Consider the following 27561-nt stretch of genomic DNA (forward strand, 5'->3'; position numbering starts at 1 on the left):
AGGCCCGGCTCAGCTCCAACAGCACGGCTGTGCTTCCAGCAAAGGCGTCTGAAAGGACTGAAAGGGTACCACACTAACATGAGTCAAAGTCATTTTCTCAGTAGTTAACACATGTACATTTTCTACTAAGCATAAACATAATGTTAACACAAAACAACACAAGTGCAGGCATGACTAAAGTACCTTGTACTGTATCATGATACCAACTGCTCAGGAACTATCCTGCTGTATGACTCAGCAGTGCCTAGAAACACTGTTTGAAATGGAACTAGTTTTGATAAGAAGCAGTGACTCTTTTCTTTCAGAAAACAAAATCCACTTACCAGCATGCATAATGAATGGGAGCCCAGTGGTCACTGTCTAATTGGTTTACAGAAAATCTTTCATTGAGAAGTCGGCTTAGTAATTCTGAATCTCCTTCACAGGCACTTCTATGGAGAGGGAAATCATCGACCCACTGGCGTTCTCTAATCATCAAAAAGAAATATCAAAATATAAACTGTAGACATTCAAGGTTTTAAAACAAATGTGACACATCTATTAAAGCTATATATACCACAGAGCAGCTGCAAACTAAATAGTGGTAACACTGCATATTAACTGCATATATATATAATTAAACAGGAATTTCAATTAGAATGTAAGCAATAAAAAAAAAAGAAACAACATGGAGTTCAAGTGAGCAGTACTTGGCGCCATAGCCCAACAGACTAATCCTCCTTCTTCAACTTCCAGCATTTCGTATGGGTGCTGGTTCATGTCCCAGCTGCTCCACTTCCACTCCCTGCTTATGGCCTTGTAAAGCAGATGAGGATGCCTCAATCTTTGGGCTCCCAAACCCACATGGGAGACCCAGAAGAAGTTACTGGGAGACCCAGAAGAAGTTACTGGCTCCCGGCTGGATCAGCTCAGCTTTGGCCATTGTGGACATTTGGGGAGTGAACCAGTGGATAGAAGATCTTTCCCTCTCTGTCCTTTTCTCTGTAAATCTGTCTTTCCAATAAAAACAAATAAATGTTAAGGAAGGAAGGCAGACAAAGAAAGAGAGCGAGGGAGGGAGGGAGGAGGAAAGGAAAAGAAGGGCAGAAAGGAGAGTCAGTACTTGTCTTCCGTGACACTGCTCATGCTTCTCTGCCATTTCTCCTGCTTGGGGATCTGGATTTTTGAGTAATCAGGAGCTCCCAGACCAAAGTATGGGTTTATTACCACTTTATCTACCTAGAAAGGGAAAACAAAACAAAGACTTCTGAGAGCTTTAGAAACCTGCGTGTTATTATACATAAGCAGATGTGAGTGACATCTTAATGTTCTCAGTTAGAAACAAATATATTTATCTCAGGAAAACATCTTTTGAAACCACATTCACAATTTATTCAGTTCTTACCCGGTTTGTATACTGAAGATCTGATCCAAACAAAGGGTTGTAAATACAAGTATCTGCTTTCTCCAGGGCTAACATTTTACTCTTGATTTCTAGTGCACTGTAGCCCATATGCAGTGAGTTTTCTGTCTGACCTGCTTCGGTAGCATAAGCAGGGTTTATAACGTTAGTTTTTATTCGTTCAAGAGGGGAGGGTCGGAATAAAGCTGGAATAAAGTGAGACTGTGCATGCCGCTCATCCAACCACCTGGCCAAAAAAAAAGTGTCCAAAGTAAAGATGAAAAGAGTAGACAACTATCCAACTCTAATATAGGATACTTTCTAATACTACCTTCAGATTTCTATTATTTTAATTAGTGTTGGTTAAATTATTTTTATTAATAAGAGTTTTATTAATGGACAATTTTAATATAAGCACAATTATAATTTTAAAAGCTTCTTTCAAAATATATAAAATATTTTTAAAATTTAAATCACTAAGACATAGGTAATCTTAGTCTTATTGTTACTAAAAGACAAAGACAGAAGAGGTTAATGGATAATTATTCATTATTAACTCTAGTTTTATAACAGGGGCACATTAATTTGTCAGGTTTTTTTTTTTTTGTCAGTTGTTTTTGAAGCACAAGATTAACATGCTATAAGGAGACCACGACAATCTTGTCCTAGGAGTTACTCATTACTGTGTAATAACTGAAAAACTTATACTTTCTTAATACATACTATTTCTAAAATTTTCTTCCAAAAGTATCTGATCTATGAGAACCAATGCTGCTATAAATATGTATTTGATAAATTTAAAATATTTTTAATGCCGTTTCTTACTTATCCAAAGCTATTAACATTCTTGCTGTAAGAGTAGCAAAATGAGTACTGGATTCACTGCAGACTCGCATAATATCTTGCAAGCAATAAAAAATTGGGCATCCTGGTGTATATGTATATTTAGTATTATCTGAAAAAGAAAAATGAAGAGTTATGCCAACCTACAAAAGGTTTACAGTTGCATGTTTCCATCTAACAATACACTTCAGAGTGGATCAAAGTTGACGTTAGCCTAGTAGGAGTTAAGTTGCCTAGGTTGTACACGAGAGCACCCGGTTTGGAGTCGTGACTCCTCCAGGTCCTAACTGCAGCTTCCAACCAATAAAGACCTTGACGGATGGCAGTAGTAGCTCAAGTAACTACGTCCCCGCTACTTTCCTGAGCAATCTGAATTGCATTCTTAATTCCTGGCTCTGGCCCCAGCCCAGCCTCAGTTGTTGCAGGCATCTGAGGCACTAATAACTGGACAGGATCTTTCTTTCTTCGTGTCTTGGCCTCACAAGTAAATAAATGAAAATATACAGTATCCTTAAAAAAACAAAATTTATAAAAAGTAGAATATAAATGATTCTAGTTTTGTTATTGTAAGGCCTACATTCACGTGATAGCTAACTGTGTAATCTTGTCCCTTTGAGTTAATTTAGCATTTAGAATCTTAGAGGATTAATGAAATGGTTTCCTCTTTCTCTACCTTAACAATGTGGTAAAACTTTTTATAAGATTTCCAGCAGACTAAGTTGCCACTTGGGATGCCTGGGATGGAGTCCCACCTCCACTTGTGATCCAACTTCCTGTGAATATGCCTAAGGGACAACAAGTAAAGGCTCAGGCACTTAGGTTTCTGTTACCTGTGTGGGAGACTTGGATGCAGTTTCTGAATCCTGGTCTCAGCCCAGTCCAGCTCTGGCCATTACAGATGGTTGGAGAACAGATCATTGGGTCTCTCCCTCTTTCTGACACTGCCTTTCAAATAAATGGCTTTTTTGTTTGTAGTTTTTGCTCTTGAGATTTTATTTGAAAGGCAGAGTTAGAAGAAAGGAAGCAACAAAATCTTCTAACTGCTGCACTAACCAGCAGCACTAACCAGGGATGGGTCACGCTGAAGACAGGACCCAGGAGCTTCTTCCTCATCGCTCACATGGGTGCAAGAGGCCCATGTGCTTTAGTCAATCCTCCACTGCTCTCACAGGCCCATCAGCAGGGAATTGCATCAGAAGTGAACAGCAGGGTCTTGAACTGGCACCCATACAGGATGCCAGCGCACATATATGATGCCAGCACTTCAGCAGGGGGCTTAAACCACTTGTAAATAGCTTTAAAAAAAAACATAAAATAGGGGCCAGTTTTGTGGTATAGTGGGTAAAGTCACCACTTTGCAATGTTGGTGTCCTATATGGACAGTGACTGGAGACGGATGTTCCACTTCCTATCCAGTTCCCTGCTAATGACCCAAGCTTCTGCCACCCACATGAGAGACCCAAAAGGAAGCTCCTGGCTTCAGCCAGGCCCATCACTGGCTGCTGTGGCCATATGGGGAAGGAACCAACAGATGGAAGATTCTCCCTCTAACTCAGATTTTCACAATACATACATACATAAATAAAGGTTTTAAGAAGTCCATAAAGCAAATACTGAACTTTATAACTTAAGCACACCTGAGAGAATTTCTGGAATGCCGCAGCTGACTGATTACATAAAAAAATCATATTTTTGTAAAAGTATCTTGCACATTTATAAAACCTTCATTGGAAAGGATATAATATAGCTGAATTATAAGTTTTAACTACTGTGTAACAGGAGAGATTGAAGGGCTTCCACAGCAGCTCACTAATGTGTCACTAGTGAGTCCAGTATCACACCTGAGTCCAAAGCCCTAGTTGCCAGAGATTTCAAAGTTGTTAGTTCACTAAATTCTTCCACCACTGTGAGCCAAGTGGGGACAGGTAACAAAACTGTTTATGTTTTACAGTAAATTAAATAAAGAAGTGATTTGCTCAGGATCAAAAAGTAGAGGACTACTGGGGTCAACATGGTGGCTCAAATTTGCACTGAAATTCAATATTTTTTTATAAGAATTATTCTAGGATATTTAAGACTCAATTTAAATGATTATTTTAGATCCATGTTTTTTAAAGTTTACCAGTACAAATGGGCAGAGTATTTTAGAGCTATTACTGAGAGTTTTTATTTTAGGTTTTATTTATTTATTTTTATTGGAAAGTGATATTTACCCCCAAAAGAAGGCAATACAGAGAGAAAGACCTCTGTCTGCTGTTTTGCTCCCTAAGTAGAATATAAGTGGCTATAATGGCTGGAGCTGAGCAGATCCGAAGCCAGGAAGCAGGAGCCTATTCCAGGTCACACACAGGTACAGGGTCCCAAGTCTTTCAGCCATCCTCTACTGCTTTCCCAGGTCACAAGCAGAGAACTGGATGGGAAGTAGGGCCACCAGGACACGAGCCAGCGCCCATATGGGATCCTGGTGGATGCAAGGCAAAGGTTTAGCCACTGAGCCATTGTGCTGGATCCCTACTGACATCTTTATTGTTCCAAATATCAAACAGGCCCTGGTTACAATTTGTTAATTTTCTAGAATATGCATCTATTTTCATTCTCTTCATAGAATCACTTGAAGAATCTCTTATTTTTAACTTGGACACTTTAAATTACACCATTGCTCCTCTCTCACTTCTTATCCTATTTCCAAAAACCAAACTAAAACATTACAACTCAGCTAGGAAGCCTGTTTATTACTCTGAAATCAAAGCATTAAGTACATTTCCTTTTTCCTATTAATTTAGAAACATGTATTTTACTATGCATTATAAATGCAAACTCCTAAGTTTCTCAGTGCACTTTTCCTTAACATGTAAAGCACACAACAGTTTATAAAGTAAATGTGGAGTTCACCTTTGACAACGGATGGGACAATAAACAGTGCTGCTTCCCTGCCCAGCTTTTCTCCATCCAGAGGAAATGTCTTCATCAGCACAACTCGTTTGCCTAATCATTCAAAAGAAACCAGTAAAAATAACAGACTTTCAATCTTAAAGTTACCTTGAGAAAGAAAAAATTAAATTTTTAAAAGGCTGTATCTAGAGGAACTGAAATGAAAAACCAACCAGTCTTAGGACATTCTGTGGATAATAAACACGTAGATTCAGTGTTTTGGTATTACTCATTCCAAGGGAACTTCCTATAGGTAGCAAGGAACCCTGACCCACTAAGGATGCCAAGAGCAGGTGAACAGCAAGGAACCACCCACTTGTGTGCTCACTCAGCAGGGATACAGGCAGGCCAAATTTTTAGTCTGGACTAAGTAAGGAGACCTATTTAAATTTCAAAGTCTTCAGTTTTAGTAGCTTCTCATTTAACATTTAACTTCTATCTTTAATTTCAGTTTTTATAAAAATATGATTGGGCTACAAGCAATTCTTTTGACTTAACTATCGTCTGATTTTGTCAGTTTGGCAGGTAGGGGCTATATACCATAGTCTGCAGGTCTCGGGCTAGAAAAGCCTCTTGCTCCAGATCCTTTGCGCATGACTAATGCCTGTCTTCCCCCTGAGAAGGCAACCTTGTTCCTGACTCCAGTAGAAGTGCAAGGAGCAGGAAGGTGCCCTCCAGAGAGGGTCAGAAAATGTGAAGGTTTTTAAGTAACTGTCAGGGGCAGCATTTTTGATTATTGAGGTCTATTATAGTCCCCAAAATTATTCACATAAAATTAGCACTTATCTGAAATATAACTGTCAGACACACAATAAAATTTCACTAAATTTCAGAGGCACTGTTCTTTGGTCTGGCTTGAGGTCCTTTCCCTACTTCAACCTTTCCTGCTTTGCTGCTTCCTCAAACCTAACTACTTTGCAGACTGCATGCTCTTACCAAGTGACAACCAATGCCTACACTTCCATTTTGCAGATGTCAAAATAACTTCACAGTAATTCACAAAACCAATTTTAAAATTTCACAAATAAGTAAGTTTGGTAGTACTCTGTGAAACAACATATAGAACTGTACAAAAATGTGAAGTGTAACTATGGTACATTTGTGAATTTCCTGTTAGGCTCACATGAGGCAGCAGATTACTATAAAAATATCTTACACAGTTATGAAACCGCCATTGAATAGGATATTCAGGATATAACATAGCGAATTATGTAATTTTTTATTCAACTTAGTAAATCTTTCCTATTCTAATTTTGTTTATGAAAAACTAAGACTACATTAACACATTTTGTTTATTTTTTATTGGAAAGTCAGATATATGGAGAGGAGGAGAGACAGAGAGGAAAATCTTCCATTCTCTGGTTCACTCCCCAAGTGACTGCAACAGCTGAAGCTGAGCTGATCCGAAGTCAGGAGCCAGGAGCTGCCTCCAGGACTCCCACACGAGTACAAGTCCCAAAGCTTTGGGCCATCCTTGACTGCTTTCCCAGGCCACAAGCAGGGAGCTGGGTAGGAAGCAGGGCTGCCGGGATTAGAACTGGTACTCATGGAATCACAGCATGTTCAAGGGTAGGACGTCAGAGGCTAGACTACCGCACCAGGCTACTGTTAGCATATTTTGCTTTTAATTTGGAACCTATATGGGATCCTGGCACTTGATGGGATAAGTCACTGTCTTGGGCTTTACATTATCTAATATTTAATTGGGGCCTCAATCTATCAGGGTTAATCATTCTACAGAAGCCTGAATCTTTTACAAAGTTTTCATATGACCAAGTGGGAAGAAAACCCCAGCTACCTGGCATCTTACAAGACTTTCTTTAATCCACAAATATGAATTTTCAATTAGTTTTGGAGAAAAGTTCAGTTTCCTTTCTCCTGTGGGAGAAGAATAGATAGTAGTCCAAAGATATTTGCTGCAGGAAGTATACTTTTAGCCTAGTGGCTAAAGTCTTTACCTTGCACACCAGGATCCCATATGGGCACTAGTTCTGATCCTGGCATCCCTGCTTCCCATCCAGCTCCCTGCTTGTGGCCTGGGAAAGCAGTGGAGGACAGCCCAAAGCCTTGGGACTCTGCACCTGCATGGGAGACCCGGAAGAGGTTCCAGGTTCCTGGGGTCGGATCGGCATAGCTCCGGACATTATGGCCACCTGGGGAGTAAATTGATGGACCAAAGAGTGTCCTCTCTGTGTAGTGAGTTTCCAATAAAAATAAATAAATTTAAAAAAAGATGACAGGGAAGAAGGCATCTAGGCAAAAGCTAGGATACTGGGTAAGACCCCTGCATCCTGTCTGGAGTGCCAGATCCTGACTGTGGCTCCTGATTCCTGCCTATCACATACCCTGTGAGACAACAGGTGATGAATCAAGTGACAGGGTTCCTGTCACCTACCTGTGACATCCAGATGGAGTCCCTGGCCCCACCCATTGAGGACATTTTAGGGGCAGGTAAGGCGATAACAGCTGCTCTCTGCCTCTGATATTAGTTAGTTTAAAAGGATTTAACGGATTAGGAGACAAGTTTCCTACCTCTGATACCCTGGTTTGCAGGAGAAATTGGCTTGGTCGTTTCTACCACATAATCCAATATGCCTTGTGTTATTTCACTATTGCACTGAAGCTTAGTTTCCAACAAAACTTTCTTCCTCTTCTTTTTTTGTCCTTCAATGGGAACTTCATGCAGCAAAATCTGAGACAAGAAAAATTAATTAAGACAAACTTCAAAATAAAGTTTAGTATTACAATAAACCAGCAGCATTTCTCCCCCTTAGCTGTATATTAGAAGAACTTGCTAAGCTTTAAAACAATGCCAATACCAGCACAAGCAAGGAGCTACTGAATGAGGACGTCCGAGGATTGGACCGGGGACTGGCAGTGTGAAAAACTTCAGTGCAGCCAGCGCTGAGAAATGCCAGGCCAGGGCCCTGCTGAAGGAGCTGCCTCTTGAGTGTACCTCACAGACTTCCGGTGACCTTAAACTAGTAGTTCACGCACAAGGCCAGAGAAGGCAGGTAGCTAAGAGAGCATTTCTCAGTGCTTGGAAGTCACTGCACAGAAAAGGGAATGACTCATGTATCTTATCTATCTCTCCATCTATCCATCCATCCATCCATAAAGCCATCTCTTTATCTCAGTTACTTGTTTACTAAAACATGCAAATACAAGTACCTCAAGACTAAAAAGAAGTAACTTAATTGCTTAAAACATATGGTATCATATACATTCAAATGAATTGCTAAAAATAGTAATTTAGCCCCCAAACATTCAAGAATAGTGTTTAGCTTAAAACTCGGGAGGGACAGACTTTACAGTGGTTTTCATTTTTCAAGAATCAATTCATAAATCATAGTAAATCCAACCCTATATAAATTTCAAGAAAAACTCAAGCAATTTTTAACATCTGTTAGATGATTTGTTCATGTCAGTGACTAGCAAATGGTGAAAAGTCGTGCAAAAGACAGATAATCTGTGATGGTCAGACATCCAGAATAATGAGCACGTTAATAAGAATTTACAGGATAGAATAAGGCTTTATATGTAAATGGTAACTAAGAATGGCAGTCAATTGTATAAGTCAAATTTTATTAAATTTGCTTACTTCATATGACTTAGCTCTGTATTCCCGAGAATTGAGACTGGCAGTATTCTTTGGACGAATAACAGCAACATAAGCATCTTCTATGTTTTTTGGATTTCCCATTGCTTTATAGAGAGACAAAAAAAAAAAATCCTTGGAAATATTGACAAACTTGGTTGCAAGGCAAAAATACAGTATTACATGTTAACTTGACAATTTATATAATCATGTAGAAAAAAAAACTTTTTAAAAACTGTTTTTTTTTTCCTTAGAATATACAGAACCTAAAGGGACCAGCTTTGTAGAGCAGTGGGTTAAGATGCCACCTTACAATGCCATATGAACAAGTGCTTGCTGTTCCATTCTAATCTGGCTCCCCATTAATGCAGCTGAGAGTCAGCTGAAGCCTGGGTCCCTGCATCCACTTCTGAGACCCAGAGAAAATTCCAAACTCCTGGCTTTGGCCTGGCCAAATTCTGACCATCACAGCCAGATGGGGAATAAACCAAGAGACAGAGATTTCTCTGCCTTTCATATAAATAAAAAATGTTTTAAAAATAAGTAAATAGAACCTAAAACGTAAGCCAGAGGTTGTTCTACACACATACTGTGGAACTATTCAACACATTAGCTTGTCATTTAACAAGTTCCGTAGGCTCTGTCAGCCTTTTCTGATCTTTGAGGATATATATTCTCACAGATCTGAAATGTACAGCAAGAATCCACCTTTTGTGCTTATAAAAGGGGTGCAATTATTAAGTATCCTTTAAATGATGACTCAAAATAGTGATTTAGAATACATCCTTTCCCCCTTAACCAGCGGGGAAGCTGCTTTGTATCCGCTGACATTCCTTGTGGAGGCTTTAGCAAGAAGTTGGATGTTACACGTTTCCACAAGCTAAAGCACAGTTTGTAATTATCTTTGGAGGTGCCCATTACAACCACCTGGCCAGCCGACAAAGGCTTTCTGATAATGACTTCAGAATCTTTTCCATTTCCCCTATCCTAATAGCCTCAACCTTTACTTCTAAACATATCCACTCTCTCTGAATTTATATACCTTTTTTTCTCACTAGACTAATTTTAAGTCTCCTCTGGGAAATTTCCCACCAAAAACTGAATTTTAATCACACTCTAAATGGTTTAATAGCTCTATCACTACCTTTTTTCATTACTAGCCTAAAATACAACTTGATTACATTTTATTTACCTTTTTCACAAAAATGTTTCTTTCACTTATATGCCAGCAAATTTCTAAAAGAACATCACTTTCTTTCCAGGCCATATTGAGATGATCTTTCCTCAATGTTTTTAAAAAGCCCATTAGGCATTAAAATGACCTGCTCATATTTAATGAATTACTTATTGCTCTAACTCTCAAAAGAGAAAACTGAGAGCATTCTAAAGCCAAGGGATTTTTCAGCTCTACTGGAAAGGAAATAGAGTAATTTGCTTTGTTTTTTCAATTGTAATTGGTAATGTCTCTTTGGAACATTTAAAACCATCTTTAAGTAACAAATTTTAAAATGTATGACTTGGAGAAATCCTTTAAAAATCCAGTGTCTTTTGAATTAACTTTAGCCTAGGACTAAACAACCATTACAATCATTGTACAAGCATTTTAAGTTGATTTGGGTCCAAAAAGCTTTAGATATTCCATAAGAAAAACTGCAGTACAATATTAGGATGGTAACATTTCATTCCAAGAAGTTTGAGGACATATTCATTCTCATTCCAGTCACAGAATTTTCTTCAGTCCATGGTTTTCATTAGCTCATTCTTAAGCTCACCTCATGCTAAAGGGCTTCCTAACCATGTGGGAAGGATGAAGCCCATTTCTTCTCACAGGTTCTATACCATTTTTTTTAAGATTTATTTATTTATTGGAAAGTCAGATATACAAAGAGGAGGACAGACAGACAGGAAGATCTTCCATCCACTGATTCCCTCCCCAAGTGGCCACAAGAGCCAGAGCTGCGCAGATCCAAAGCCAGGAGCCTGGAACCTTTTCCAGGTCTCCCATGTGGGTGCAGGGTCCCAAGGCTTTGGGCCATCCTCGGCTGCTTTCCCAGGCCACAAGCAGGGGGCTGGATGGGAAGTGGAGCTGCTGAGATTAGAACCAGCGCCCATATGGGATCTCAGGAGTTCAAGGCGAGGACTTTAGCCGCTAGGCCACGCTGCCGGGACTATACCATTTATTTTTTACTTCAGATTTACTATGGTTTCTAGAGGCCAGCACAGTGGCATGTCATAATAATCCTCCACATGCAGCGCTGGCATCCCATGTGGGCTCTGGTTCTAGTCCAAGCTGTTCCATTCCCCATCTGGGTCCCTGCCAATGTGCCAGGGCAAGCAGTAGAGGATGCCCCAAGTCCTTGGGCCCCTGTACCCACGAGGGAGCTCTAGAAGAAGCTCCTGGCTTCAGATTGGCTCGGGACTGGTTGTTGCAGTTATGTGGGAAGTGAACCAGCAGGTTGAACATCTCTCTTTTCCTTTCTGTCTGCAACTTTTAAAGAACAAATAAATCTTAAAACAACAATGATTTCTAAATACTATTTCACAAATTAAGACATGAATGCCTCTGTGAAAACTGCAAGCCCCCCAAAACACTGTATTTCAGAGCCCTGTGTAGTCCACAATGTACAGTTACCCAAAAAATTGCTCTATAAAACACCTAAAAGCAAAATCAAGTAATTCCCCGTTTTCTAAAGAAAAATTTCTGAAAGAATTTTCTAAAGAAAATTTCTAAAGAAAGCAAATTAATGACTGTCTTGATCAATTCCTGCTGAGAAAACGTTTACCAGCAAAATGCTTTACTTGTTACACTCACCAATCTAGAATATTTAGTTTTGAGTGGTGGAACTTTCAACTTTGAAAAGGTCGCCATAGGGGATATGATTAACCCTAAGATCCCACCATGAGGTTATAGTATTTTGTTTTTAAAACAAAATGCATGTCCCCACAAAGCTCTTAGGATTATAAAGAAGCGTTGGTTCTTTCAGTGATAGGGAAAGAGGACCACAAAGGCTTAAGCCAGGGAAAATGAGGAAAGCTAATACTGCTGCAAAGACAGAAACACAGGTGGACAGATAGGAGGAGGGTAAGGAGCTGACGAGATAGAAAAAAGTAACTAGTTCGCACTAACTTGCTCCTGAGTTTTGCATAAGGGCTCAAGTGACTCACAGGCAATGTGTGGCAGTTTGGCTAACTTCACTGGAAAAACGCTTAGGCACAAATGATAGTGTGCTGCCCAAGCCATGACATCTAATCAAGAGTGGCGGGCTTGGCTGTGTGTGTGACCGTGAGAAACACGCGCAGGGCAGTGCTGGTTCTCACCACGCCCGGGGAGGGCATGTCCACTACTGGTCCACAACTGTCCTGTCATCTCCCACGAGGGGTGGGAGATGCTAAAAATGAAAGAAAAACCACCGGGAGGGGTGAGGGAGCAAAGAAATGAAGCAGGAAAAGACAGAGAGAGGTAGAGGGAAGACAGGGGCTGGGATGATTCCGCTGGAAGTCGCTTTCCCCGCCCCGACAAATGTATCATACAGATTTAACAAAACCCTCAGCTACCGGGGAGGACCGCGTCGCCGCGCCGAGATTCGGTCCCGAAGAGGCGCGGGCTTCTCCGCAGCTCCTTGTAAACAGTAACAATGGTGAAGTCCTTGCCTGCAGACCCCTAGACGTGGAGGCGGTTCGGCTCCCCGCTCCGTTCTCTCTCGCTCCTCCTCCGAGTGCTCTGCCCCTCCGGACGCTACATCCAACCCTCGGGGAGGGCCCCTCACCGCCGTCCCATCCTCTGCCCTTCGGCCCCAGGCACCCTGCCCGCCCTGGGCGATCCGGCTCTCCACAGAGCTGCCCAGGCCTCGCACCTCAGCGCCTTTCCTTCACCCGATCCCGAAACCAGGGGCTCCCCGGGTCTCTCTAAGGCCTTGACTTTTCCAAGCCGCTGCGACCGGGGTGCAGAAACAGCTTCCGGGTTCACACCCCGTCTCAGCCTCGCGGTTGGCGGCCTAAGAGCTTCCGGGTCGGTCGCCGGAGCCGCTTGTCGTTCGTGCTGCTGCTGCTGCTGCTTGGTGGCCGGCGCTGCTGGCTCCGCGAGGCTGCTGGCGAGAGGCTCCGGGGCTGCGACGGCGACAGGAGCACCCGCGGCCCTGCCCGGAGCGGGGAAGGGGAGGAGAGCGGCCCGGGGCGGAGTGCGCGCGCGTGTCAGGCTGAAGCATGAGCCGGACTTGACGGCGAGGCGGAGGCAGCAGCCACCGCCCCCTCGTCCCCTCCCTCGAGGGAGGCGGCGCGGCGGCTGGAGAGGGATGGGGGCCGCCCGCCCAGTCTGAGTCTCTCCGCGGCGCCTGAGGCTTCTTCACGCAGCGCTTGTCGCGGGGGTCCCCCCGACAGCCTCTGCCCGTCCTGGGGGTGGGTGGGGCGCACCGGCTACCTGAGGTCACCGGGGTGGCCGCGGCGGAGGCAGAGCTGCTGACCTGCGTCGGGGAGAGGGGGTCCGCCCGACCGTTTCCCCTCAGCCCAAGAAGTAGCCGTAAGTCTCCTCCACTCTTGGACGTTACCGGGGTCTCTTCACCCATTGGGGAGGAGGGGGGAGGGGGCTTGGCGTTCAACCCTGCCTGGGTTCACGCCCTCAAATCTCCGGCGAGGGTGCTTCTGTCCGCCCGGGGAGCATTGTCAGCCCGCAGTCTCGAGCGAGCAGCATCCTGTCTGCCCACCCCCCCCAACTCCCCATCGGGAGGCGGATTTGCAAGACTCGGGGTGTTCGTGGCGCGCCCTATCCTCCCCATCTGGATGCCTGTCCTTGTCCCTCTGTCCTCCAAGGATCCGCGTCCTCGCCCCTAGCCTAGGGTTCTGCCGATCCTGGGCGGATGGGGCCATGGCTCTGCAGGGCTGGGATGGGTGGGGAGAGGTGCACGCGGGCTGCAGGGAACCTGTGTTTGCAGCTTCCGCCGCCAGAATCGCCCCTCTGGCACCCCCTTCCTCCTTCCCTGCATGTCTAGAAGCTGTCTTCCGTGGAGTTGAAGGGAATTGGAACGTGCACTGAGGCGTCTCCCAAGGAGACGAGCTCACCGGCTCGGTACCCCCCTCCCTCGCCCCATGGCACACCGAAGCTCGTGTTGCAAAGGGCTGTAGATTTGGAACTCCCAGAGATGACTATGAGGGCTGTTGTTGCCAGTCCTGGGTTTGGATATCTTGAGCACTTTTCAGTGTTTTCTTTTACGGTTTAGTTTTTACTTATTTATTTTTAATTCACTAAGTGTATGCACCTGAAATGAGAAATCTTTGCTCTGGGCTCTGGGTTTGGTTAAAGAAATGTTAATAATGTCAGAACGGTTTTCAATGATCGTGTTGGATTGTAGTGGATCTTATTTTCACTCCTTACTTCTGGGAAGGCTTTTTCACTGATTGCTATCAACTACCCACAGTGAGTGCCTGATCTTCCTGCTTAGATTAGAACAAAAACTCTGTGAAGTATCGCCAATGTATATTTCCAGGTTGTCAACAGTTTTTTTTTTCCTCATTAAAATGTTATTTGCTTCTTAAACTGCTACTTCAGAACTTTCCAGAACTTACGTTAAAAAATAACTTCTAACTGTCCGTTGGACAGTGCCTTCCACCACTGGTTGGCTACTTGTCAAGGCACCATGGGAAATAAATGCTAATTTAAGTTTACTCTGTATTGCAGGTTCTTTGATAAATATGCTACAAACCCCTATTTAACCCAGTAGTTTCCTGTTTTTCTGAAAACTGAATTTCTTTAAGAAGATAATGTTTTGAATGCCCCACCTGCAGCCCCTGGGAAAAGCCCTCTTTGGAGCAGTTGATTTGAGGCTCTTGTTTGATTTGTGCTTCGCAGGTAACAGGTTTGGGTTTGAAGTAGGCTCAGGAGATGTCACGCCGACTGTCTCTCTGGAAATGTGTTTGACTTGGCACGGAAGTCAAACACTGTGCTGACTTGAGTGTGTTGTTAAGGGTGTGGCTTTAGCTCTGTAAAATCGATTAGTTTCCGAACAGGAAGAATGGAGTGCTGTGGTGAGAGAATAGGCAATAACCTCAAAAAGGTCTTACTAATAAGCAATTCTGTTGATCTCTGAATCATCCTCATGATGGGGTGGGCTAGATAGCACCATATTTTAACATTGCATTTGCCTGCTCCCTGCCTGCCTCTCCCCTAGTCCCCCACAAATTTTGAGTTTGCAAATCGGTGAGATGGCAGTAAGCCAGGGTCCTGACAGGTGGCTGCTTAGACAGGGCATGCAAGTTTTGTTAGCCTGTCATACTTTCTGTTTTCTTTTCTCTTCCTTTTCTGGGGTGTGCACTCACACTTGTGAAAGTGAAATGTCATTATAAAATTATGTATTCACATCCTGCTTGTATGTGTAAGTTGAGAGCAGTGGATGGAAGAACTGTGATTTAAGTTCGTGAGATTCTTCTTGCGTACAAATTGAGAAAGATTCCTCAATGCTTTGGGTACTTACCACTCCCTCTCCCTTGAAGGATGCATGCAACATTTATTCAGATTAGAATCTTAAACATTTCTCTCACATAATAGGCTTTGTATGTGACACATCAGTCTGAGGGGGAGTTTCTGTGCCTGCCTCAGAAAATGCTTAGATGTTTTCTTTCTTTTTTCAGCTATTGGCTTAGGGAGTAGCATTTTTGGACATTCAGTTTATTTTTCATGAAACTTGAGACTGCCTCTTTTAAAAAAGAATTTGCCAAATAACATATTTTCACACTCCCTTCATTTCGGCAGATCTTTACTGAACACCCTGTTGTGTGAGCCAGGCCCTGTGTTAGTAATGGAACTCTGAGGTTAAATGTATCAGGATTCCATTCTTTACTGAATCAATCAGACTGTATCCATCTGCTTTTGCGGGCTTCTCTAACAGATTTTTAAGACCCTCGGTCGTCCAGGCTTTCACTTTTTAATGACAGTCGAGCACACTGCTGTTTATTGGGTGTTTATTTGTGCCAGGCACCATGCTTCTGTACATACATTTTCTCATGTAATTCTTAGAACATTCCTAAGTATTTTATCTTCATTTAAAAACCACAACATTTCTGATTTATAGGGTTGCTGAATGTCTTTGTTTTGTTGTTTTACCTTATAAAATGCTGGAACAGATTTCACCTGTATTCCTGAAGAGAGAGAAGTGAAAATAAAGCTATAATAGATTTTGATTCTCTAATATTGCTTCAAACATACAAAATCCTACTTTCATAATGTGTCAGTATCTTTTGTATTCCAAAGTAGACATGCTATCAAAATGCAGTTCTTAAATATTGTTTAAAATTTTGAAGAGATATAATCAGCTTAGGTGTTTGGACATGTATAACTGTTTTTTTTTTTTAAACAAGGTAGCATTGGAACAAGAACCTCAATGTAAGTATTGAGAAATATAGCTATTCCTCAGGAAGTGTTGGACCATGATACGTTCAGCTTTCAAAGAGTTTTGAGTATAATTCTGATAACGGGCCTGGAAAGTTGGGGTTTCTGCAATGAAAATGCATCTCTTCATATTTGAAAATGATCTTATTCATATACTGTTAGTAGGATGTGTATTTTAATAGCAATTTGATAGTGTTCAATTCAAGAGATGTTTCTAGACCCTCTAACATTTCTTTTAAGCAGGGTCTTCTCCTGTCAGCCTTTTTCCCCGAAAGCCTTGCTTGTATTCTAAACAATTTTATTCTGTGTTCCTTAGTGAAAAGTCTGAACACTTTGTTGTGCTTGGGGCTGTTGCCTGTTAGCACTGGGTACATGTGTTTCTGTTTGTAGCACTGTGGGCAGGTGAGTCACACCCCTTGAGTTCCTAAGGGAGATCACCTGTGATGTTTTCCACAGACACGCTCACTTGATGTACAACAATCTTTCCTTTTAGTGCAGCAAAATCTGTGCAGTGCTTGAGTCCTTGCGTTTTTGTGATTGGAACGCTGTTGACAATACAGCTCCTGTACCAAGACATAATCATGGTTAAACTATAAATGTGCTAGGCGCTGGACTATGAAGATGACTCAGTCAAGATTCCTTTCCTCATTGAGTTGTAAAATACCCATTCAAAATCCATGAATAAAAAGGGAAGGGCTGTGTGTGTGTTAAGGTTTATTTGAAAGGCAGATTGATATGAGAAGGAGATGAGGTCATGCTTTCACTGGTTCACTCCTGAATGGCCCCACAGCTCGCCACGCCAGGCTGCAGGTGGGGGGCCAGGAATTTCATCCTGGTCTTCTGTATTAGTGTCAGAGGTCCAAGTATTTGAGTGATCTACTTCTTTTCCAAACACTTCAACAGGAAGCTGGATTGGAAGCAGAGTAGCTGGAAATCCAACTGGAGCTCCAATAGGCGATTCTGTTACTGCTAAACTGCTGCACTACAGGAACGTTAATTTAACACACTGAGATGCTCTTAGTTCTCCAAGAAAGCATACAAACATTACCCTTCTTGTTAATGCCTCTCTGGAGTCTGGCGACATGAAGTCTGTATAATTCGAGGCGTTTTTTATATCCTGGCTTCAGCTAATAGCTGATTCACATTTGTACTTAACACTAGATGTTATGTATTACATATTTGTTTCGAACTTTTAAATCATTTTGAAGTAACTTCTACATCCAGGAAAGATACCAAAACAGTAAAAATAATTATAATTTCATCACCTAGATTTCTTCCATTGTTTTGTTACATTTCTACATGCATACGTACTTAAGTATATGTAAATACATATGCACACACCCATTGTCAGTCTTTTTCTAAACATTTTGAGCAGGCTGCAGATGTGGTATCCCACCACCCTTAAATACTGCACTGTCTGTTTCTTAAAAACAAGGCACTCTTATACAACCAACATAAGGCCCTCTCAGTCAGAAAATCTAACTTGGCGCACACTCTTATCTAGTCCCAAAGGACCTGTGTGAGTTTATCGACTATGCCAGCAGTGTTTTTTCTCATGCAGGACTCTCTCTGGATTATGTGATCAATTTAATTGTCATCTCTTTAGGCTTCTTCAGCCTCAATGTTGCCATTTATGTCCTTGACGGTGTTAGGAGGTAGAGGACCTGCGTTGCGTGGGGGCCGATGCAGTTTCCTCATGGCCCGAGTCAGGTGATGCTTTCCTGGCAGGAATACCCCTGAAATGGTGTCACATCCTTCTCAGTTCATTTCGCTCACAGCCATGGTATCATGGTGCCACTAGCACCGACGTTAGCAAGATCATATTTCTGTCCCATTGTGGTTGGTTAGTATTTGTGGAGATGTATTCCAGAATTCTACTGACACCCTCACTTTTTTTGAACAAACTTCCATTCACTAGCTAAATTTAGTGGGTGTCAGTAACAACCCCTCCACCACCTGAGTTAAGCACATCTGTAATGATTGTTAAATGATAATTCTGTAGTGATTATTCCTTCTACTGTGTTAGTTGGTGTTTTATTTTAAGTTATTACTATTTTCTCCCTCTTGTTGTTTTAGATCAATAAAGACTCATGGGGTTTTATTTACTATGTTTTGGTTTGTTACTGTTATTATTTTGCTAGCCAGCGGTTCTTTAAGTTGGCTTCTGTGCTGATTTGTCATGGTCCTGTGTCATTCACTGTGCGTTTCCTTAGGACTCCGGTGAAACAGGCCGTTACTGAGTCATCTCGTGCTGCCTTGTCTAGTTCTAGAATCAGCCAGTTCCTCAAGCAGTCCTGTTTTTTGTTGCTTCTGTTTCGTTTTCTTTGATAAAGATGGGATTTAAAAATAAAGATTTAGGCTTTTGGTGCAATGGTTAAAATGTTACTTTGGGTATCCCGGTTCCATGTTTTGAGTACTGGGATTCTTTCTGGCTCCTAGTGAGTTGCTACCTTCTTGTTAATGCAAACCCTGGGGGGAGGCAGGTGATGGCTTAGTACTGGCCTTCCTGCCACCAATGTGAGAGACCTGGATTATGTTCTGGACTCCTGGATTTGACCTGTGCCAGCCTGGCTGATTGTTGAACCAGGGAACAGAAGACCCTTCTCTCTTAATGTTCCCTTCTGCTTTTCAGATAAATAATATAAAGAACTTTAATTTAAAAACACATTTGGAGGCTTAGTGTGCTATCCAATGATATTGGGATGCCATTGCTTCTAGGCCCTCAGAGGACATTTCTAGGATACTTCAAAAAGTTTGTGGAAAGTTGATTTTTAAAAAAGATTTATTTTTTTTTATTGGAAAGGCAGAATTACAGAGAGAGAATGGGGGGGAGAGAGAGATGTTCCAGCTATGAGTTCAATCCCCAAATAGCTACCACGGCCAGAGGTGGACCAGTCTGAAGCCAAGAGCTTCTTTCTCGGGCCTCCCATGTGTGTGCATGAGCCCTTAGGCTTGGGCCAGCCTCTGCTGCTTTTCCTAGGTGATAAGCAGGGAGCTGGATCAGAAGTGCAGCAGACAGGATCCAAAAAGTGCTCATATGGGGTACAAATGCTACAACTGGAGGCTTAGCTTGGATTTTTTTTGGTGTACAAAAATAATTTTTTTATGTGTATACATCTAAAAGGTCTTCAGAAAGTTTATGTAGATTTTTTACTATGAAAAATTGCATGAACTTCATTAAAATTTTTTGTGCCAAAAGAAACTTTTCACTTAGATTTTCCATAAACTTTTTTTATAAGATGTGTTTATTTATTTGAAAGGCAGAGGAGCAGAGAGATAGGGGGAGAAACAGAAAGATCTCCCATCTGCTGGTTCACTCTACAGTTGCCCCACAACAGTTAAATCTAGGCCAGGCTGAAGCCAGGATCCAGGAACCCATCTGGGTCACCCATGTGGGTGAGAACGCAGAGTGCTTTGGGCTCTTATCTGCTACCTTACTAGTTCAGCAGTGAGAAGATTTCTCCGAAGCACCAATTAACTGGGATCTGCATTGGTCGCTCCATCTGGGATGTGGACAGCCCAAGCAGATGCTTAATCTGCTATGGTACAATATCCATTTCTATCATGAAGATAAAAAAATTTTTTTCAGAACCAGATAGAGGGAGAGTTTCCTGTCCTGGCTCACTCCACAAATGTTCTCAGTAGCTAGGCCTGTGCCAGGCTGACCCGGAAACCAAGAAGAAACACTGGTCTCCCAGGACAGTGGTAGGAACTCAACCACTCAAGCCATTACTGCTGTCTCCACGGGCTTAGATCATCAGAAAGCTGGATGTGGGAGCTGGACCTGGGGAGTGAAGGCAGATGCTCTGATATGGGCTCCGTGTGTCCTATCTCGCATCTATCCTGTAGGCCAAACACCACTCTCACACACATAATTAATTTTATACCCATACGCATAGTATTATAAAATCACATTTGTTCCTGTAGTTCCAATTGCAGTTCAATACCCTAGGATTCTTTTCTTGCTTTGCCCCTTTCCAAGTTTAATAAATGTCTCTCTGGAGTAAGAAACCTGGCCTCACTGTAACTTCAACACATTTATCACTTGTCCAGTTTGTTTTACTTATCTGCTCAGTGTGTTACTGCTTTTGTTGTCGTGTGGACCATCTGCCCACCTCCGCTTCCTTAATCATTGGCCATCAGGCCTGCTCGCCTATGCTCCTTTGGAAGTCTGCAACTCCTCGTGGAGCTCACGCCTCTGTCTACCTGCTGTCCTCACCTCTGGGCTAACTGACCCTCTCCTCTGTCTTGCTGATACGTGCCCAGGGCCCTGTATCCTCAGCTAGCATGCTGACTTTCTCACATGTGTTTCAAGGAATTCCAAACACATTTGTAATGATAAATTCATCATTAAGTGTTATGAACTAATTCAGTGTCTGAACCTTGATTTTTTAAAAATTCACTTATATCTGAAAAACTTCCCACATGGGCATATAAACAACATGCCAATCTTTTTACAATCTGTATACATACAGACAAACACACTTCTACACCCACTACCTGCCTGTGGTGGAATGTGTGACCATCATCTGTTTTCTCGAATCCTGGTACACATTCCTCTTTGCCGTGTACCCTAACTGCTCCTTCCATCTGCAAGTGCAGTCTGTGTCTATAGCTCTTGTGACTTGACCAGTGAATATGGTAGAAGTGATTGGTGAGTGTTGGAGCCAGGTCTTTAAGCGGCTTCAAGGAACACTTTCCTACGATGCCTAGGAAGGAAGCTGGTCTAGCCTGTAGGAGAATCAAACCACTACGTGTGGGAGTCAGCACCAACCAGCAGACAGTCCAGCTGACCCTTTAACTGAAGGGCCACGCAGAGGAACCAGAGCTCATGCAAGCAGAGAAACTGCCACCCAACCTACAGGTTATGAGGAACCATGTATTTATATTTTGATGTCCCTAAAATATTTAAGGAGGAGCACTCCTCAATCATGTGAGGCTAGCTTTTTGTCCTTCCTGTGTTTGGGTTGTTTACTCTGTAGCAGCAAATGTCTGGAGCCGTAATTGTGCATTTTAGACATCTATGATGTCTCTAGACTTCTGTTATGAATCCTAACAGTAATAAATGTCTTTGTACAGAGTATTATTGATTTATTTTTTATACATAATATCAAGTCATTTTCCAGGAATGTTGACACCGTTTTTATTGTCATTATCAATGTCTGAGGGTCGATCTGTCTTCTGCACAGTCGCTGTGAACGAGCGCTTTCCTTTGACAGTGAAGCAGACTTACAGTTCAGGAGCCCTAACAGTGTGTTTCCCTGCTGCTTGTTAGGCTGAACATCTTTTGATGTGTTTATCAATTATTTTCATATTCAGGTCTGTGAATTGCTTATTCATCTGTTTATTCATATTTTCAATAATCTTGTTTCTGACCAGTTTGATGGTGCTCTTTGATATATTTCTTATGACTGTAGCCCATTGATTTATTTGCAGATATAGTCTGTCGTCTTTTGTGTGTGTATTGATGTCACATAATTTACCATGAATTTTTCTCTTGGCCTTTGATGTGATCATTGATGCCTATTTTTTTTTCTCTGTAACTTCTGATGTCTCAAGGAATCTCTCCTGTCTAGATTATATGGACTCTTCCTAAATGTTTTCTAACTCTGTGTTCTTTCCTGTTAAATAATAATCGTGTCCAGTTTCTTCGGGAACCCCCCAAAAAGTCACATAAACAACTTAGGGGAATTGGCTTCCTCGAGGACTGAGAAATTAGCTGTCGATTGTTCAGGGCTGTGTGGGGCTCTGCAGCACTGTGGGGGCACGCTGGCCACTTTGTCTTCCTATGTGGGGACCCACACTTGCCCCCTTGGGGACTCCGGAGGGCACTGTGAGCCCAGCAACAGCTTCTGCTCCTTGTCCTTCTGTGGCTCAGCCTTCTATTCACTGGCAAGGGGTCAGACCCAGTTTGGTGACTGTAACCTCTGGGGTGGGACAAGACAGACGCCCTCCTACCCCCCAGAATAACAGGTTCTTGTGAAATACTAATTTTCTTTCCCTCGAAAAAATAATCTGGAGAAAAAGTCCCCATAAGTTTTTTTTTTTTCACTATAACTTGTTGGGCTGGCATATTAAAAATTTTTTTGTCAAGTTGTTTACAAGTGAACAGTGAGATAAGCTTGATTACATTCTTAAGGCAGAAGCTAATGTTAGGGAACACAGCACTTTATCATTATGTTCAATAAATAATACTTACTAAATGTGTTGTTTGTACCATCAACTATTATGGCTGATGGGGATAAAACTGACCGTGGTGTGATCCTTGTCTGAAGTAGATAAGCATTTTATTATAGTCGTATATGGTGAGTCGAACTTACTCTCAAGTTAGGGAGACAAGACATGCAGTCTAGTTGAGAATTGGAGAACTATAATCAGAAATAGTCTGATTGCAAGACCTGAATGGGTAGCAGGAGGTGCTCTTTGCAGAGGGCTTAGGGCAGGTGAGAACAGAGCTTCTGCTCAGTGGGTGGGACTGAGTTACAAGAGGTTGTGAGAGAAATGTTGGTCTTGGCAAAGACTTTTTCTCAGGGCTGGGATCCTTTGGAAACATTTTCACTGGAATTGAAGAATATCAGGCTTACATTTTGATACAGTTAACCCTAACATAGTAGGGAAAATGCAGTTAGGAGTGGGATCTAGAAACAAGAGCCCCTATTAAAAAGTTTATGTAATGTATTAAAATCTGTCTCAATATTGGTTAAGTATTTATTGAACACCAGTGTAATGTTGGAGGTTCTAGAGATGTGTGAGACATACAGCTCCTGTCCTCAAGGAGTTTGTGCTAGATATCAGTAATGGGAGGCAGTGTATTAATATTATGACTTCTTTCTTATAAAATGAGGGTAAAGAAAGGTTAGAATTCAGACTTGAAGTCAAAAGGTAGATCTTCACGGCTCCGCTGCCCATCCAGCTGATCTTTCTTTGTGAACCATATGGCCTTCTGCAGCACTTACTTCCCTTTGAATTATCTGTATGTTGCAGAGGTCTTGAGATTAGAGTACAATTAAAATGTTCAGCTTGTGACACAAAGAATCCAACAGGCTTGACTCTGCTTTGTCAGGATGAGAAATGGTAGGAAGAATTGCCACATTATATAAATGAAGCTGTTACTGTGAACAGTTCAGAGATTTGTTTCTGAGAAACAGTGCCAAAGTGATAGGACAAGTGGGGGGACAAAACAGTGGCATGACATGACATGTTGTGCTATTAGATAGCTGGAGACACTCTTATTAATGTTGTCTCTTTCATATTTAGTATCTAGAACTATGAATGAGAAAAGGGCATGCACTATTGCCAACACATAAATAAGTAATTCGTGGGTTTTGAGTGTTTTTACTTCCACAAAGCAGTTGTAAAAATAAAGACTATTGTTCTTTCACCCTGTGTCCTTACTTCATACTGTTAAACTAGTGGCTAAGGATAATTTATTCTTTGGTTTCTTTCCTTGTATAAGAAGTACGCTTGCCATGTGATCACTGTGGCCACGTTTTCTCACCCATGTACTGATAAACAATCTTCTCAAGTCTTTTCATTGTTTCAAATGTGACAGCATCCACAGAATCACTAAGAAAGTTAAAGATGGGATATTTTGATTGAAAAAAAACCTTCTTGGTTTTTTTTTTTTAAGTAGACTGGGAATAGAGGAAAAGGAATGGTGTCAAGGGAGAAGAAACTGGGGAACTCAGCAAAGGAGTTTCATGTTTTTTTTTTAAAATTTTTTTTTTTGGTAACGTGAATGTGCTTTAAATGCCAGATGAATAACAAAAGAGAAAGCAAGATTAATAAGGTCCCAGTGTTTGAGGAGTCTGTAGCCTGTGACCGCTGTTAGCTGATACTCCTTGAGAGAATTCAGCCTTCCTGCTGCTACTCAGAGGTTTCCAGAGGGTGGCATGCATCGCAGTCACCTAAGGGCTGGTGAACACACGGATGCCCTGAGCCCTACCTCCAGTTTCTAAGTCAGAACAGCTGGCTGCGCCCTGAGCAGTTGCATTCCTGACAAGTTTTTAGGTGCTACTGGTATTGCCAGTTATCTGTCATTTGCGATGAATTGTTTCCTGTGCTTCTAGAATAATGTTAGGTACTAGTGATAGGCATCATTGGGAGAATTTCAGAAATAGTTCCTTCAGTCATTTTTTTCTGTGTTCTCTGCTTTGGATAAGGAGCTGATGGAGAAAGCCTGGGTAGGAAGGAGGAGTTCCAAATAAGGATAAAATAAAAGCTATAATTCTGGGGCTCAGCTCAGAAGGTAGAATAAAGTTGTTTGTGGCAGTCATGGCAGGATGGGCTGGAGTGGGAAAAGATAGTGCAGGTCCATGTGCTCAGGAGGGCTTCAGGCACCTGGTACTTAAAGGAACTCTTCACCTGGAATATTTTGTATTTAAACCAAGGCAGTTAAACTTTAAGGGCCAGTTTTAAGAGCAAATGCCACAAAGTCAGGGTGACAGTTCTGTAACAAAGTTGTGCACTTAAATTTTTGATGCTCTCAGTAATTCCTCTTACTGCTATCTTTGTCCATATTCTTTACTCATTGGTATGGTTGGTATATGCTCCCTAATTTGTATCCAATTTGATATGTACACAATAAACAGTTTATAATTCAGTAACCTACATAGGAGAGAAATTTTAGCATTTTCAAATTGCAGAAGAGTGTGTGGAAGATTTCACTATGCTTACATCTTTGTAAATGTTTTTTTTGAAAACTTTTATACAAGTGATTTAATGCCATCTATACATTGTCAACTTTCAAACTGCAGATCCAGCCCAGACTGAAAAGTCATAGTAATACTTCAGCGTGCAACTCACTTTTGGAATTACTTTTTAAATCATGATGTATATAACTTTATATACAACTTCTTTCATAATTCCAAAACTTGTCAATGCCTATTTTAAGCCTGCTCAAGTGTACCCACTGGAATCTGGATTTTTGAAGGTTTTGTAGACTTCAGTGTCTTTGGTAGCCAGTGCTTAATAACTACTTGACTGGAGTAGTTAAATCCCACACAGGCACCTTTGCTTGGTTACTCAGCTTCTCTTGTCCCAACAAGACTTGAATTTTATGTGCTTGCTGTTAAAGTTCTGTGCTTTTGATTTTTCATGTCAGAGATTGCGTCCTAATGTCAGAAGTTAGTGACAGAAAAACCTCTCCGAGGAGTCTGGGCAGAGCACCTCACTGGCAGAACATGACGGGGTGGTTGTGTGCTGCCCAGGAGGGATGTGCAGACAAAGGAAGTGCCACACTCGAGGATTTCCGGGAGTCCACTCATGGTGTGGACTCATACCCGGAAGCCACCTTCCAGATCCCAAGGCAAGTTGTCCCTGAGATGCTGCCACACGTGCAGAGGCCTGCGGGGAGGAGCACAGCAGAGTCAGAAGAGTCCTCTTCCTCCTCTCATGGTCCTCCCCTTCCCTCCGCGGGCAAAGCTCGGTGGTGTCACAGCCAGCAATGGCCTCCTTCATGGACATAGCAGATAATGAAGGGTGAATCTTGAGTGGGAGAGGAAATAATGTGGTAGTTGGTGCTTGTGGAAAGTCTTTGGTGATCTTGGTAAGCAGATTCAGGAAGCAAAGGGAATGGAAGCCACAGTGGGATGAGTTGAAGTGAATGGAAAATGATGACTGCAACAGGTGTGTAAACAGCGCTGTCACAGCATTCGCTGTAAAGCAGAGCTGAGTTAAGGGGTGGTAGTTAACTGTGAAGCAGAACAAGTTCCATTTAGCTTTCTTGCAATATTTTATACATATTGAGAGGAACGTACATAAATCATAAATGTTCAACTCAGTGAATTCTCAGAGTGAAACAAGACTGTGTTGTTAGTACCCAGGCCTGGTTACAGGGCCTACCTGGAGGTCTCCCTCTGGGCTCAGGTCAAAATGGGGCCTTACGTGAGAAACCACAATTGAAACTTCAACAAGATAGGTTTTTTTCTTTAAAGATTTATTTTATTTGTATTGGCAGGTCAGATATATAGAGAGGAAGAAAGTCAGAGAGGAAGATCCACTCCACACGGAGCCATAACTGCCAGAGCTGTGCCGATCTGAAGCCAGGAGCCAGGAACCTCTTCCATGTTTCCTACGTAGGGGTGCAGGGTCCCAAGGCTTTGGGCCAGACTTGACTGCTTTCACAGGACACAAACCAGCACCCTGTGTAATCCTGGCACATGCAAAGCAAGGATTTAGCCTGTACATCACCATGCCAGGTCCTTTACAGCTTTTTTTTAAAGATTTTTTTTTCTTATTGGACAGTCAGATATACAGAGAGGAGGAAAGACAGAGAGGAAGATCTGTCCACCTATTCACTCTCCAAATGGTTGTAATGGCCGGAGCTGAACTGATTTGAAGCTAGGAATTAGGAGCTTTCTCCACGTCTACCTTGTGGGTGCAGGGTCCCAAAGCTTTGGGCCGTCCTCAACTGCTTTCCCAGGCCACAAGCAGGGAGCTGGAAGGGAAGCGGGGCTGACAGGACATGAATCGGTGCCTGTATGGGATCTTGGTGCATGCAAGGTGAGGACTTTAGCCGCTAGGCTATTGCGCTGGGCTACCTTTACAGGTTTTTAAAAAGTCATTTATTTTATTTATTGGAAAGGTAGAGTCGGAAGAGAATAGGGGAGATGGAGATAAAGATCTTCCATCTGCTGCTTTGCTTCCCAAATGGCTGCAGTGGCTGGGGTGGGGTCAAGCTAAAGAAAGGAGCTTCTTCCCCATCTCTCATCTGGGTGCAGGGGCCCAAGCATCTGAGCCCTCTTCCTCTGTTTCCCAGGTGTGTTAGCAGAGAGCTTATCAGAAGTGGAGCAGCTGGGAATAAAGCCAGCCTTCATGTGGAATGCCCAGGCAGCAATCAGTGGCTTAGCTGGCGATGCCACAGCACTAGTTCCCTTATGTGAATATGCAATTGACTAAGTTCTTACTAACTTCATCCTTTAAAGGGATAGATATGGTCAAAATGGAAAATAATAGAGTATGTGTCAGTGTAGTGTCTAAAAAGTTAGTGACACAGAAATTGGATGGGGTAAAGAGACCATGATTTTTGAAAAGGTGAGTGGGCTGGTACGGTGGCTCTACAAGCTAATGTACGGGTGCCAGTCCATGTCCTGGCTGCTCCACTTCCCATCCAGCTCCCTGCTAGTGACCTGAGAAGGCAGCAGAAGATGGCCCAAGTATTTGAGCTCATGCACCCATGTGGGAGACCTAGAAGAACCTCCTAGCTCCTGGCTCATGGCTTCAGACTGGTTCAGCTCCAGCTGTGTCGGCACTTTGAGGAGTGAACCAGCCAATGGAAGATCTTTCTCTTTGTCTCTCCTTTTCTCTAAATAAATCCCCCTTTCCAATAAAAATAAACCTTAAAAAAGGAAAAGTTTTTAATTAAATTCAGATATTTTTAGTTCTTCGAGAAAGATCCCATCTACTGATTAACTACACCAGTGCCCATAA

At 42.3% G+C, this 27561-nt stretch overlaps 2 protein-coding genes across 8 annotated transcripts in view; one reads left to right on the top strand and one right to left on the bottom strand.

Moving 5' to 3' along the window:
• KRIT1 (KRIT1 ankyrin repeat containing) overlaps positions 1-12700 on the bottom strand; it is a 31068-nt gene extending 18368 nt beyond the window's left edge. For 2 of the 6 annotated variants that reach the window (XR_005882076.1, XM_040964834.1), the window contains exons 1-8: positions 12608-12700; positions 8757-8860; positions 7688-7847; positions 5117-5209; positions 2207-2336; positions 1385-1628; positions 1103-1218; positions 324-467 (exon numbers count right to left, since the gene is read on the bottom strand). Coding sequence is in view for 5 of the 6 variants with exons in the window: in XM_040964834.1 (XP_040820768.1) it covers positions 324-467; positions 1103-1218; positions 1385-1628; positions 2207-2336; positions 5117-5209; positions 7688-7847; positions 8757-8858 (989 nt within the window). In the remaining variant the exon portion in view is untranslated. Of the gene's footprint in view, positions 1-323; positions 468-1102; positions 1219-1384; positions 1629-2206; positions 2337-5116; positions 5210-7687; positions 7848-8756; positions 8901-10525; positions 10591-12308; positions 12580-12607 lie in introns of those variants that run through there. The other 4 variants (XM_040964836.1, XM_040964835.1, XM_040964838.1 and 1 more) reach the window with 4 other exon arrangements.
• An 84-nt stretch (positions 12701-12784) lies between these two features.
• ANKIB1 (ankyrin repeat and IBR domain containing 1) overlaps positions 12785-27561 on the top strand; it is a 97577-nt gene continuing 82800 nt past the window's right edge. For both annotated transcript variants that reach the window (XR_005882075.1, XM_040964833.1), the window contains exon 1: positions 12785-13269. The gene's annotated coding sequence lies outside the window, so the exon portion shown is untranslated. The remainder of the gene's footprint in view (positions 13270-27561) is intronic.

This window comes from Ochotona curzoniae, unplaced genomic scaffold, assembly GCF_017591425.1.
Source record: "Ochotona curzoniae isolate NIBS_2020 unplaced genomic scaffold, NIBS_Ocur_1.0 scaffold_3835, whole genome shotgun sequence".
Taxonomy (NCBI): domain Eukaryota; kingdom Metazoa; phylum Chordata; class Mammalia; order Lagomorpha; family Ochotonidae; genus Ochotona; species Ochotona curzoniae.